The 15,342-nt window shown below is 36.5% G+C and overlaps 1 protein-coding gene across 6 annotated transcripts; it reads left to right on the top strand.

Moving 5' to 3' along the window:
- The first annotated feature begins 794 nt into the window (after nt 1-794).
- LOC121426321 (zinc finger CCCH domain-containing protein 10-like) lies at nt 795-8,899 on the top strand. 6 transcript variants are annotated; one of them, XM_041622580.1, is made up of 4 exons: nt 796-901; nt 3,142-3,229; nt 4,545-5,575; nt 6,987-8,899. In XM_041622580.1, exons 3-4 carry the CDS (start codon nt 4,798-4,800, stop codon nt 7,004-7,006), a joined length of 798 nt encoding a protein of 265 aa, XP_041478514.1. In that variant the 5' UTR covers nt 796-901; nt 3,142-3,229; nt 4,545-4,797; the 3' UTR covers nt 7,007-8,899. The 6 variants fall into 6 exon arrangements, 4 of the variants coding, with proteins under 4 accessions (XP_041478514.1, XP_041478512.1, XP_041478510.1 ...); XM_041622578.1 differs by lacking the exon at nt 6,987-8,899 and adding an exon at nt 6,132-6,380; XR_005971593.1 differs by lacking the exon at nt 4,545-5,575 and having other exon boundaries at nt 795-901.
- Nucleotides 8,900-15,342: the final 6,443 nt, after the last annotated feature.

The raw sequence follows: 15,342 nt of genomic DNA, 5'->3' as shown, positions 1-15,342 counted from the left end.
AATGACTGATTGAATTGAGTTATTGTGATGTCCAAAAAGGAAATTCTTTACCGGGCCCACTGGTTTACACATATGTCCCATGTAATGGCATGCATATTCACAGAACAAAACAAAAATTGATGAAAACATGTCGACATATGAGGAAAACTAGGGTCAGTAATGTTGAATTGGATCATAGAAAAAAAATGGAAATTTGATCGAAATGGGATGTAAATTAGGGATGTTAAATTAGAAAGTTATAACATTTTTTAAAGTTTCGCTTATTTTTCACAAAACAGTGATTATTGACAGGCTCATTGACATACAAATGAGACAGACGATGACGGTCCCTCACTCACTATTTCTCATTTTTGTGTTTTATTGTTTGAATACTTGACAAATGATAATTTTGACTGGCCATCAAACGGGAATTAATCGTCCTTTCAATTGACAATGATGACATTATAGCATTTCATGATTCAAAATACAGAACTAAGAGTGGATAACGTCGGTAGTGATTTGCATAAAATTATACCGACTATAGGCTGCCCAACTTTGGCAAACTAGGGAGCAAGTGACCAGTCAAATTTGAGTTATTGTTGTTTCTGAAACAGCTGGCCTCATGCACGTAACAGGCACTCTAATATGGTCATATTTAGGTTTTTGTACACAATTTTGGAAAAAAGTGGGGGGCTGAAGCATAAATTATGCTGTTGATCTCCAATAGTAGGATCCCAAGGAGCTCGGGGATAAAATAATTCTTTGACTATCTTTGCATGCCCAGAATTAATTTCTCTCTGTGCCTGTCTCCTGTATTTTTGCACACGGTCCATTCTTTACTCCCGCCATAGTTACCACCGACTCGAGTCAGACCGATATTTCAGTCAGAGTGGATGAGGAAGCAGCAGTGTATACAAAGAAGGTGAGGCTCCGTAAAATTGTAACATTTTTCTTAGTTTTGCTGAAAATTGACAATATATTTTCAATGTGTTGTATGGTAATTTAACATAGACGATATGCATGTAGTTATTTAACATGTAGGTTTTCAGGAAGTCCCGTATGGTATGATTTTTGATTGCGGGCGTGAATGCTGTCTTGCACTGTGCACTGAATAGTGAATTGATCATTTGATGACGAACTGAAAATTGGTGTGGTGTGCAACAAATCGTGCCACGCCACGCCACTGACTGTGGTTGCTCACATGGTATGGCTATGGATGTGCCCGTGCTCAAGCCCATGTAGGAAGAGACTGACTTGTGTAGCCTGCCTTCCTGACCAATTTGAATTTCATGCAAGCCTCTGTTTGGATGGGAACTGGATCGTGTTAATCGTATCATACTTTTGTTAACTGTCTTGGTTTTGTGGTATTGATAATGATGAATCCAGTCATGCCAATGGAAATACTCCTATTTCACCTAGATCTACCGTACATGTATGGGATCAACAGATCAAGTGTCAGAATTGATTAAAAATGCCCTTCCCCCTCAACATGCTCAAGTTCAGAAAGCTTAATGCAAATCTGAACACAAAATATGTGCACTCTAAGTGACTAAGGTTATGTGGGTTTGTGTGTTTCAGCTGTGTGTTGTGACAAATTATTACATGTTCACGTATCATGAAATTTGTACATGTTTATTTTGCACTATTTCATCTAATCTGAAAAAAATCAGACAGTTTAATGGATGGTTGATGTGATGAGATACATGTAGAAAAATCTTGGGTCTCCCTATTAATTTTTTTTCCTTTTTTCCACCTGGAAATAAAAATTAGATGATCTTGTCACATCCGACTATGGCTATGCCTCTAGGCACGAGAAAGAGGCATAGTCTAGACTGGAGTCAGGTTTATTTTGAAATCCATGAAATGGCCACCTATCTTGTTGGAAACTATCAAGAAAATAAAGAATAATCACCTAATTGACTTTGAAAGATAATATTACAAAAAATATTCTCCATCAAAAGTTTCATATTTTGCATCCTTAAAATCCATGAAATAGTCATTTTATGTATATGACAATGTAATATGTTCAATTTCAGCAACTTTATGGAAGGTTTTCCCCCTAGGGCTAGGCTGAAGATGTGGGGTTTTAACAGTCGTTAACAATCATTTGAATGACATTTAAACATATAGTAGTCCCAGCCCTAATATAGAGAAAAGTCCTGAGTGAATATTTGGAAACAAACGTCTAAGGCTTAATGTTACATTGTTATTCATAAACAGGGTTTTAGAGTAAACCAGGATTTAATAATTAATCCTTCACCCAAAGTTCCTAAAATTTCACTTTTTGCATCTCTACATCCATTAATTGACCATCTACATGTACATGTATTTTCCTCATTTCCTTGAAATAACTTGATTTAGTTGGAAATTATCAAGAAAATGAACATATACCTTTTTTTTTTACTTTCAAAGATCATTGTATGATGTTACACTTGGTTATAGGATGAGTCCATCGCAATAAAAGTTGATTTGAATAAAAAAAAGAAAAGTCCACCAAGGGTAACATTGAAATTTTCATAAAAATAAAATGTAAAATAGTAATGGTATTTTTCGCTTAATATCACAAAACAGTTGTGCACATTCTGGTCGTTGTGCAAATGAGGGGACTGATGACATCACACACCAATTTTTTAAAAGGATTTTATTATATGAAATACAACATTTTAATTTTTTCCTTATGTCCTGTGAAAGATAGCTTTATGGTTTTATCCCTCCCTGAACATGTGGTATTAAAGTATCACCATTGTTATAACTTTTTATGGCTCAGTTAAGTTGGACCTTAATATTAAAGTGGTGAAAAGTGAAATATTGTATAATTTAAACAATAAGAAAGAAATAGTGATGGACATCATCAACTCTCCCATTTGCATGTCACTGAGTTGTGCATGAATCTGTTTTGTGAAAAATAAGCGAAAATTTGGAATATCAGAACTTATTCTACATCCGATTTAAATGAAGTTTTAAGCGTTATGCTTGTTTGATTTTTCTCTATTGATTCAAATCAACATTTTTTCTGGGGTAGACTTGACCTTTAACAACATGAATGTCTACATGTGGATCACAAGTTTGGTATTGATGTGGTCCCATATGTAGACTTTCAGTGTTGAAAAAAAAAAATCACATTGATAATTTGTATCCCTATATGTTTTCCATCTCTCCTAGGTACCAGTGTATGTTTGTTTGTAAAACCCTCAAGTAATTTGCCTGCCATCAGGGCATCTGGGTTTGCTCTCAGGCAGCAGAACTGTAGGTAAGTATTTAATAGGCACAATAACTTTTATAAAAAACAACACAATAGTAATGATACAGAATTGCAAGTAAATGGATAAGACTAATGCCCAAGTTACAGCGACTCCTTACCAATCAGAGCTATTACGTTACGACATAAGATCCGTCAGTTTAGAGTAGGAAGGAGTGAAAACTTTCAGACGCCATTCAGAGGACCATTAAGAGCATATATGTTAACCTATTTTTCAAACAATTTCAAGAAAAAAAAAAATTCCCCAAAAGTTGCTGAAATTTCACATTGTACACCATGAAATGGCCATCTATTTTCCACTTCTCCCTGAATATTTTTGTATTGGTTGGAAACTAAAAAAAAAATGATTATTCACTTTTATGATATTACAATTGGTAAATTTGAAGTCCATGCCCACATGAAGACTTTTATGGTGTTGACCATGTGAAAGAATCAAAGCAATGAACAATGATTGGAATGATCACACAATAAAACGATTGCATGATCAACAATCGTTTTCAGTTTATGTTTCAACACCATGGAAGTCTACATGTACATGTGGCTCTACAACATTGACCAAGTGGAACATCATTAAATGATCTTTCAGAGTCAAGAAGGAGGGGAATATTCTTCACTTTCTTGACAGTTCCCAACTAAATCAAAACAATTTCTAGGAAATATGAAATTTTAGCAACTTTAGGTGAATGTCCCCCCCCTCCCCAGCCCAACAGTTCACTGTTAATGCCCGTTTATTATTAGCGTTATGAATGTTTTTCAAAGTAACGTAGTGGCTCGTGCCTCGTTTGGAGTCTGTTAAACTCAGTTAAAATTGGAAATGAATCTGCCTCAATTGCCAGCGAGGATAGGAATACCTTGCTACATCTTTGACCTGAACTTTAGAAGCACTTTGCAAATTTCAATATGTTTGCTATTGTATGTTAGGCTTGTGCTCGTGCCTTTCATTAATAGTATTTAGAACAAATTATGCAGTATTTAAGAGTACATATTTTATAATCAGAGTCCTAGTATTTTATATAATTTGATAAATTCCTGGCCATTCGTAAATTTGAATATCATTGGGATGTCATGCATAACTTCCATATAGTTTGGGTAAGATCCACCAATAAAATATGTAAAACTAAATCGCTAAATGCTAGATATTTTAATGAGGTGTAATGGAGCATTTTTGGAGGGATCTAAAAATATAAGATAAGCTGGATCATTGAATTTGGGTAATGCAGTTAATTTAATTATTTGGCTTTAAAAGGAAAATTGACAAGCTGTTTTAAGCATGCATGCCCTATTTTTGTGCGCCCTCTTTTGTCAGGTTATACCGCCACCGGGAGCGCAGTTGTGATTCCGATCATTCCGTGCAACCTGCAGACATATCAGTGTGCAAAAGTGTTGCATTAGGAGGCGCTGTGTCTACTCGAAAGTGTGAAGTCATCGCTCTCCAGCAAGCAGCAGCTTGCTCAAACCCTGCTTAAAGCGCTCTGCAAGTTATATCAAAGCTTTAACTGTTAGTGACGCTGTGGTGAGATTTTGTTTTTTGTTAAAGACCTTTTAATATAAAGAGCATCATGGTTAAGAATGGCGATGATGGAGTTTGCAGGGATTTCCTGCGCAATGTTTGCAAACGTGGCAATAGGTGCAAGTTTAGGCACCCCGATCAAGGGGAAGTGAAGAAAGAGCTGCAGTTTTGCCATGATTATCAGAACAAAATGTGCATGCGTAGCAATTGCAAGTTCATCCATTGTACCAAAGAGGATGAAGAATACTACCACCAGACCGGAGACCTCCCCCCTGGCGTGGAGGAGTCTGCTGCAAGGAATGCTGTTCAGGATGGAGCCAATGGTGAAATTCCAGTGTGTCGCGATTATCTGAAGGGAGAATGCTCGAGGGCAAGTGCCTGCAAATACCGTCACATGAGCCGTGGTGATGTGGAGCATGAGCAACGCAATCGCAGGAGGTCACGGCCTCCAGGTCCTCCACCACCCGATCGATACGCTGATGAATATGAACACGAGCGTTACAGGCGATGGCTTGAGCACTCCAGATACGAGGACTTTGATCGTATGGATAGAGATAGGTATTTCCGTGAAAGAGATCCCAGGGAGATGCCCTTCAGATCCAGAGGAGGAACAGATGCCAGAGAGCTAGAGGAAGAGAATGTTATGCTCCGCCGCAAAAACGAGGAGCTGCGCAAAACTGTTGCAGATCTGACCTCCACCAACGACGTCCTCCTTGAGCAGAATGCCCGCTTGCGTGCTCTGCGTGCAGAAGCCACCTCGGCTGTCCTGCAGGCTGAGACCCATCTGGTAAACTCGACAGCGACTGCTGGCCCCCAGCTTTCCCAAGGTAGGTCCCTCGGTTCCTCAACTCACCATACTGTTGCGGCAACAGCCCCCCTAATGTACCCAGCGCGAGTGGCCCAGGTCCCTTTAGTTGCTGAAAATACCATTCCTGCCCCTGGTGCAGCACAAGGCACCCAGTTGCTTGCCGCCCCCATGCAGCCTGCTGTATTAGCAGCATCAATGGCCCAAGCCCACGTTGTCCCAATGAGTGTAGGCGTAACTGCCTCAATGGTTACCTACCCAATTGTGTCCCAGGCTTTGAGGAATTCAGCACTGTCTTAAAAATGTCAAAATTTCCAATTCATTGCTAAAATATAAACAAATACAAATGCTTGGATAATAGTGCACATTGCAATACTACTAAATGTTGCCGATATATTTTCCTAGGGCGTTAGCCTTCTGTGTAAAACTAAAACATCAGAAATTACGTATGCTGTATGCATTTTCAAGAAGATATTTCATAGTTTGCTGTTGAATATAACACTTCACTTTAATTTTGGACGCAATATGCTTTCCACGGTGTTCAACTTTATATGTTGTGTGCCTATTTTGTGTTTCAGGAAGCAAAAGTGATTACACCCGGCGGAGCAGTGCAATTACAGGCAGAACTACCATTGCAGAGTACACTTCATTTTAAACGTACCATATACATTACAATAGTTTTTTTAGCATTTTTAAAAGAAAACAATTGTGAAATATGTGTCAAATTATGCAAAGCCTTCTAAAAAAAACTCTCACTGTATACATTATTGGGAAGAATAACAGCAATATGGAACTCTGTATTTTAACATCTTTGTGTCAGGTTTGTTAGTTGAAAAAAATCAGTCATTTTAGGGAAAACTTCTTTGTTACAAAATAGAGAAAAATAGTCATTACTCCTGTTAAAACTACTTGAAAGCGTGATGCTTGATAAGTTCATAGGTTAGATATATTTACAAAAAACACCAATTTTCCTAACATTATGGTCTGTGTAGCGCATATGAGTTTCAGTGTGAGGCAAAGCCATCTCTGCCATTGCAAACTAGCCATCATGTAAACCAATGTGTTTTTTATTAGAAGGTTTGAAAAACCAAAATACCAATTGCACTGCTCCGTCCGCTGTGCACATTGTTTAAGAAATCCACCAAATTTGTGCACTCACTGCGCCAGCGTTTGCGGAAGATCGTTAGTTGCTAATAAAATGCAAATTTGCCAAGATATCCATGTCTGCCTTGATGAATGAGCATATTTTCACATTGCATGGTTTCAATGCTTCATAGCTCACATGTCATTTCTCGACGTTTGATAGAACATTCCATGAGCGTTGCAATAAAAACAACCGCAAGTGATTACTGCGCATGTATTCTCTGCGTTCGCAATACGTACACACGACTGCATCCTTACTACAGCTTATCCTTTCTTGTTATTTTGTGCAGGGATGAACTTGGCAATGTAAAGGTGAGGCCGTGAGTTTAACATCAGGTCAAGCCTCAGTCAATCTTGGCAGATATAAAAACAGATTTGTAAGTAAATAAACAAAGAAATGAAATAAAAAGGAAAACAAAATAAGGTCATTAACACAATCGCTGAACAGGTATTTGGAAGAGGGTTTTTTTTTCATTGCCTGATTTATTTCTCTCCTTTGTACATAAAGAAATTTTCCAGTTTAATGACACATGCGTTATACATTGTAGCCTTTATATCATGAGAAGAAATAATGTTGAGTTTGAAGAACACTGTAGACAGATACTGGCATGAATATTCACATGAATGTGTTGCTTAATCCAGAATGGAGAATGAAAAAAACGACAGCAACTATGGTAGTCTACTAGAATTTTGTATTGTATTGATATTTCACTGATTCATGGTGTGTATAATATTAGCCTTCAGAGTTTAAAAAAAAAACAGTTCCAGTTTTTGGTGAAAACAACATTGTTACAATCATTTTTTAAATTACCTACATCAGGTTTATTGTTATTCAGTCTTTGTTGTAAAATTTTAGTATAAAATTAAAGAAAATAAAATATCTCTTGTAATTGATTTAGAAACACAAAGTTATTGTTATCTGCATTGATCCAGATTTGATAAGACTGTTTTTTTTTTCAACCACACACATTTGGAAAAACGTTGAAACAAAACTATACTTCATCACATGTAGTTCTTTATTAGTCAAATGTGAAGCACACTGTATATTTTGACATAATATTTACACATATAAAACATTTAACTTTGTACATTTTATGAGAATTTATTTACTTTGTGTTAAAATTTTGTTTTTCTTTTCCTTTTTTTAAATCGTAGGCTTAAGAAATGCTTTGAATTTTAACCAAAAAAAAGGGGACATCTTGTCTCAGTGGTAAAATCAACAAACTTTCATTTATTTGAGACTAAACATGAAACATTTTTCATTTGTACATACTGGAAACTTCTATCCATGAGTGGTTTGCTGTTTCATTTTACATGAGCTGTTATGTTGCAGTCATATTTTCCCTACGGCGGCCGTACGGCGACTCGAAAACGGCCACTTTATAACATTTTTTTGACCAGCTACATATTGGTGGTTTGAATAAAAATAAAACTGCTGTTTGACATGTCATATGGCTCTTGTGGGGGAATGTGACTGCAGCAATAATCACAATAAACATGAAATGATTAGTGTACATTGCTCCGCTATACATTCAAACAACGTAATATTGACAGACATGATGGAGCATATACAGTATTACTTTTATGCAAAGCAGAAAACGTGTCTTTGGTTATCTGCACAATTTGTATTTTACACCTACATCTACCTACATGTATTATATCAGCTTGTGTAACATGAAAATCAAAATGTATATATGCGAAGAGATTATTTCTTTAGTACTTTATGCCCTACCAGTAGATCACATTTTGGCATGATAAAAATGATCAGAATTAAAAAAAGTGAAGGCAGAAACAAAACATTTTCTTTGTAACAACTCTTTAATGTGTCCCATTTGAAAGTCATTTGAATTTTAAAGATCTTTTTTTTTTTTTTACAAACCTCGGTACATTTACTGCTTATTGTGAAATATTGTTTGGAAAATTCAAAACTATATCAGAATCTTTTTACAGAAATTAAACCATCCTGGTTGACGCTTGTACATAATCTGTTTAAGGTTGGTTGAGGGGACATGTTTGTGTCAGTTTTCACAGATTAGATCATGATGTATATGGATAATAATATGTTTTTCTGTCTTTTTGTACTATGTAATTAAACATGTCAGGTTTGTAAATCACCCAGTCAGATCTGCTTGTATTTGTTACTCGGAAAAAAAATTTGAATTGTGCCAATGTGATTAAATGTTGCTTTTGATTCTAAACTTTATCAACTTTGTCGTCACTTGTCGATGTTCTGGAAGTCTTTACAGTATGTGTGTGCGAGTCTGAGAGAGAGATATGGGGAATGGGCCCACTCAGCTTTGGGGCCGGTAACATAAAATTTAACAGTTGATCGTACACAGTTGATATGCATGCTTGATTGCACTTAATCATCAATGTAATCAAGTATTAGAATCTGTGCTGCGATCAATTGCTAAGCTTTGTGTCCAAGGGGCTCAGAATGGATGATTTATTTAATGACAGTGCAGGTGAATGTTCCTGTCTTGCAGGTGAAGATATGAATTTAAGAACAATTTTTATTTGGCAAGCCAACTCTTCATTCTCAATATGTTAATGATTAATTGATCCATGAAAATTTGTTAACTTTTTTTTTAGTAACCTAATTTCATTTATGTATTTTGATTGATGGCAATCGGTCACACTTTGATTAGAGAAAAGGTAATTTTTACTCATTTGGCACCTCAGAAAATTTGTTTGCAAAAGTCATGACCATTTACTCTGCAGTCATGCATGGAACACTCTCCTGTGTCAGTTTCCCTTTTTGCCGACAGCTGTGAATCGTAAAAGAGAAAGATATCCATACCTAAATAAAACCACTTTTAAAGCCTGTCTAATTATTTTTTGCCATTTCACATGGTAAAAAAAACACAACGTAATTGGAATGATGATTCCAGTGAAAAATGAGGCTAATGCCAAATATGTAGCTTGTGTGAAACCAAACTAAAACATGATTAGAATCACAATGCTAATCACAGTCTTGGTTACAATTACTCAAGATTCACATGTGAAAAGGCCCCTTTGTGGTAATGTATTGGAAATGGAATCCTTTTGGAGAAAAAAATAAAAGCTTTAAGGGTTCCTATTAATATCCTTCAATGTAAACTTCATATTTTCACTAGGATCAACAAATGAAGGATATATAATTAACATTCTTGAACTTTAGACCTTCACCATTTGGCGTTAGACAGGCTTTTAATGTTTTTTAATGTGTTGAGAGGAAATCATGAATGAAGTGAGTTTGAGATAATTAAAATACCAATTTCAAATATGTTAACAATCAGACACATGTATTGGCTACCTTGGTTCCATTGCAATTGCTCCAATGGAAAATTTATACTTTTAGCCAAACATAAAATCCAACCTCCACAACTGAATAAATCCTAATCTTTACATTGTAGTAATCTGAACCAGACTATTAAAGCCCAAACTCTAACCCTATGCCCGGGGGGGGGGGGGGTGGGGCCACTTCCATTCACGAGTGGATACCATGCGCGACCATGGGGTCTCGAAAAGCACCCTAAACACGTAATTTCCATATTCTGAAAATGCACCCCTTAACAAGTATTGGCGTGTGAAACCCTACCCTTAACAAGTATTGGAAACAAAACGATACTCTTGGCAAATATTCCCTGAAATGAACTCCTAAACAAGTACAGGAATGTTTTATTGTTACGGGTCCTTCGGTCGTCGGCTTTACCTTATTTGGTTTAGTACGACCCCACCTACACCTCGCGCAAATCGGACTCTAAACACGAAGTGTTGGGGCAAAAAGGACATCCTTTATAAAAAATTTTAATTTTGTTTTCTCATCCCCGCAAATTTGACCCTAAACACGTAATTTTCCTAGCGAAATAGATACCCTTTTTTCATTATTTTTGTGTTTTTGACACCCTTATCACGTTACGTACGTAACGTGCCCTATCGTGAAAAAGACATCCTTTTTACATGTTTTTTTGGTGAAAAAGACATCCTTTTTACATGTTTTTTTGGTCGCGCATGGTATCCACTCGTCAATGTAAGTGCCCCCCCCCCCCCCCCCCCCGGGCCCTATGCCCTCTTAAAATGGTCACAGGAGCAAATGTGTCACCTGTGACGTTATAATTTTATTTTATTTTTGAGGAACAATGGGGGTATGGATGGGATGCCATTCAAATGGCTCATATAATGCAGTGCATAGCTGTACCTTGTTCGGTCATGGAAACTACTATCTATTAATACACAACACCTGTTCATTTTACATGCACATGTAGGAAGGTCATTGCAATACTGCCATCAAAATATGGCAATGCTGTACATAAAGTATTAGTCTAGATCGAGACCAATACAATGAATGAAAAGTTTGCGTCTCAGGGTCGCTGTACAAAAGCAATTGTTTTTTAGGCCATTCCATGAAGCTTCCGTATTGTGAGTGATTTGAACTATTTCAACACCTGAGAAGTTTCCCTTTCATTTTAACCATGTAGGGAAGTGATTCTGATGAACTTTGGACTTTACTGCACTCCGCATTGAAGGGCCAAAAAAAATATTCAACACCCGCATATATATACTCTTGCCCCCAGCCCCTGTGTATTTTTTTTCTGTTTGAAAGGCAAGTGCACCATCTCGTGTCTTTAACCCGCCTCCGAAAAACAAAACGTTCAATCATATTGCAAAGATAATAACTCCACCATACACAAAGTGCATTCATAACATAGTTATAGTTGTATAATCAAATAGAGTGGACAAGATATGTCGCAGCATGAGAAAATGAATATTTTTGCCAGTGGATGTCTGATTGATAACAAGTTTGAAATATGTAGCCTCCATGCCCATATCAATCATAAAAAAATTGTCACAATAACATTTTTGCAAGGAGTGACAGTTTAAACTTGAGAAATTATTCAGTTTGATTGGATGATATCAAATTGTTATAGAAATTGTTAATTTGTTAATGTGACAATTTTTTTTAAACAGGATTCAGGTTGGAAGTGGTATCTGAATGTTTCAGGTTTCAAAAGGAAAGTGGATTGTAGGGCTTGGTCGAGTAAAAGGTAGTTGAGAAGTAGTGTGTGCAAAATCTGCTGGGGGGGGGGAGTCAAATGTATTGCTGTTCACACGCATTGCCAAATTATTTCCAAACACCCCCTAAACAAGTTTTTCTCTGTGTGCAAAATAACCCCCTAAACACATTTTTTGCGGGCTTTATTTACACATATGGCCCCAAAACAAGTTGATGCCAGAATATGACTTGGGGAAAAACATACCCTCAACACGTTTGGCTATAGTCTTGAAAAAAAAATCTTTTGAAAAAACATACCCTAAATACGTTCGACCCTGCTATTGGCCAGTTTTTCAAAACTACCCCTTTTTTTAAAATATGTGTTTTTGGTACCCTTAAACGAGTGCATGTCGGCCCTCGTCCAAAACTGAATAAACACCCCTATAAACACATTTTTTTGGTCACGCGTGTGTATAGCAATATATTAGACTCCACCCCCCTTCCCCTGGGATGTGAAGAAAGAAGAGCGAGGTGTGTACAGTAGGGAAGAGAAAATGACAGTTGAAACCGTGTTTAGAAACGTCTATGTCCCGTTAGGGAAGATATCTCATTTCAACTATTAAATTGAAGAGGAAGAAAATTAACAATTCGATAAAAGGTAGAAATTGAGTACCAATTTCACCTTGTAACACAAAAGTGTACCATAGTTTACAATTGGTCTAACATTACAAACAAATTCTGTATAATTCTTAGTGAGGATGTTAGATAATACAGTATACACATACAACATTGTTCTTGATTTGGACATTGTCATATTGCAATTGATTGCAAATTTTTGTGCAAAAGGGCGCAGTGTCTTCCTACAGAGTTTCCACTGTAATTGTAAATCAAATTGTGAAATAAATGTTGATTTGTAAAAATAGAGAAAAATCAAACTAGCATTTGGCTGAAAATTTTATCAAAATTGGATGTAAAATAAAAAGTTATGACATATGAAAGTTTTGCTTAATTTTCACAATACAGTGATATGCTCATTTCAGTGACATGCAAATGAGACAGTCGATGTCCTCAACTCACTATTTCCTTTGTTTTCTATTGTTTGTATTTATTTTTTTACAGATTTGAAAATAAAGATTAACTTGACTGAACCATATAGTATTAAATAATGCAAATGCCACATGTTCATGGAGAAATTACCTGTTGTTTCACTTGACAATGAGGAGAAAATTTGAATACTTCATAAAGAAATAGTGGATAAAGTCATCAGTCTCCTCATTTGCATACCGACCAGGATGTTAATATAACTATTTTGTGAAATCAAGCAAAACTTAAAATGTTGTAACATTCTTATTTTACATAGGATTTTGATGAAATTTTCAGTGTTATGCTTGTTGGATTTTTCTCTTTTTATTCAAAACAACTTTGTGCAGGGGTGGACTTGTCCTTTAACCCTATCTAGGCCGGGGTATTTTGAGAGTTCCTATGGCCGGGGTGGGGGGGGGCCTCCCAGGCCCCCCCTAAGATCTCGGCCGTCGACCGCGCGATCGCGCCGAAAATTGGCACGTGGGTTGTCTGGGACATAATCTACAAGATTGTATAGTAATTTATTTCATGCGAATCGCTATTAAGTGATTATGCTAATTTATGCGTAATTAGTATGCGAAATCATACTTTTTCTTCTAACTCCCTAAATGAAGCTCCAAATGTACTAATTTTTGGTATAGAAACTCTTTGTGGTGTCCTTAGCAAGAATACATGAAAAAAATTGTGATATCAAATCAATTTCTTATGTATTACATTGTTTTTTATGCAATTTCTTATGTATTTCTTTGTTTTTTTTACTTTTGTTTTTCATTGTTTTTTCAATGAAATTTGTTGGGGACTCTTCTGTGATCATAAAAATCATAACATGAATAAATTTAGACTAGCAAAACTAAAAATAATCATACATTTATGAAGTTTGGTTGAAAACACAATTTGCATTGACTTTATACACGAAATCACGTTTTTGAGCAATTTTTGGTCTGACATGCACTTACATAATGTTGCGTAATTTCGGAACCACGTACCCGGGTGACGCAAAATTGGTCTCAAAAGTTGCGCAAGACTTGAAAGTAAAAACTCAGCGAGCGGCGCGGCCAAAAAATTTCGCACGGCGAAAATATCGCGCAATTCGTTGAGGGGGGCCTCCGAGGCCCCCCCCCGGCCTAGATAGGGTTAAACACTACATGGTATTTGATGGATTTACGTTCTAAGTTCTGGACGCCGATATTACTCGAAAATCACCCAACAGACAGTTATGTGAAAAGAAATGAAGTTCAGAGGCCTGTTTCATAAAATTTGTGACAATAACAAATTTGCAATAACAGTTGAATACTACTGAAATCCTTCAATCTGACAGGATAGTAGTCAATTTGTCACAGAAACTGTTCATTTGTTATGTGTATAACAAGTTTTCGTGGAACGGGACCCTATGTTAAAGGGACTGTCAGACCTGGGGCCCTGTCTTACAAAGAGTTACAATTGATCCATCAATCATAACTATGGAAATCCATCAGTATCATAGATTTTTCTTCAGGAAATTTGCACAATGTCCTTTGTAAACAAAGAGAAGCACAGTGAATTTTTAAGAAAACAATGCATGAATATACATCATAGCTAGACCATATTTGGAACGAACATGCATAAGAAATGTTGCCATCCATAGTTGTGATTGATTGGATCGATGGCAACTTAACTCCTAGTAAAATGGGGCCCTTGGTCTTGTTACATGAATACTTGATATAATAACGGGTTCATTTCATAGATGTAATCTGAGAAGTTTATTCTAATGGTAACAAAACCGTTGACATGGGAATTGCCTGACCCATATGGAAATGCCATAAAAGGACCTCCATCATAACACCCTATTCATGTATGGTAAATTAGACTTTGAACTATATAACCCTCATTGATTGTAAAAATGGGCAAACAATCTGTGGGTGTCTGTTGCGGAAATGTGCATTCATTCATTGAAATATAAGCAAAACAAGAGTAGGCTATTGTTCACTCGTAGTACATCCCATATGCTATCTAGTGGGAAGTATATGGTATATGTATTCATGTTTTGAAAAGGAAATTGAGGTCACTAATGAGACGGCTGTCACATTTTGAGTGTCAATGTCTTGCTGATCATACTGCTAATGCTTGCAATGAATTGCCATTGTTATTAAATATCCGAGGATACCAGGAGTTATTTGTTTGACCTCATTCTGTTTATCTTTCTGAAGATTTTTGGTGTAATGTGGAGGTGGGCTGTTTCTCACATAAGTGTTGGACTTTGAGTTTGTTTGGATTAAAAAAATTCAGATTTTATGGGATCTCAATTCACAGGTGCGAATGACGGGTGGGTGGATCAATAAACATGGAAAAGATAACTCCACTTGTGAATGAAGACAACACATATCTGCCTTTGTGGTTGAAGAAGCTATGCAATAATTGCTACCATACAATCCAAAAACTCCATTCCTTTCAATATCCATACTGTAATACCTCGGTCACATTTGTTCGACGGCGGCTGTACGGCGAGTTGAAAACGGTCGTTTTAACATTTATTGTATCAGCTAATATAGGCAGTTTTAATAAAAATGAATAAGATGTCTGTTTTCGACTCGCCGTGCGGCCGCCGTAGA

This window comes from Lytechinus variegatus, chromosome 13 (genome assembly GCF_018143015.1).
Source record: "Lytechinus variegatus isolate NC3 chromosome 13, Lvar_3.0, whole genome shotgun sequence".
Classification (NCBI taxonomy): Eukaryota; Metazoa; Echinodermata; class Echinoidea; order Temnopleuroida; family Toxopneustidae; genus Lytechinus; species Lytechinus variegatus.
The sequence above is the reverse complement of the archived record's forward strand: the minus strand, read 5'-3'. Positions and strand labels throughout refer to the sequence as shown.

Coding starts and splice junctions, on each gene's coding strand:
- LOC121426321 (XM_041622576.1), top strand. CDS start 4,798: ATGGTTAAGAATGGCGATGATGGAGTTTGCAGGGATTTCCTGCGCAAT.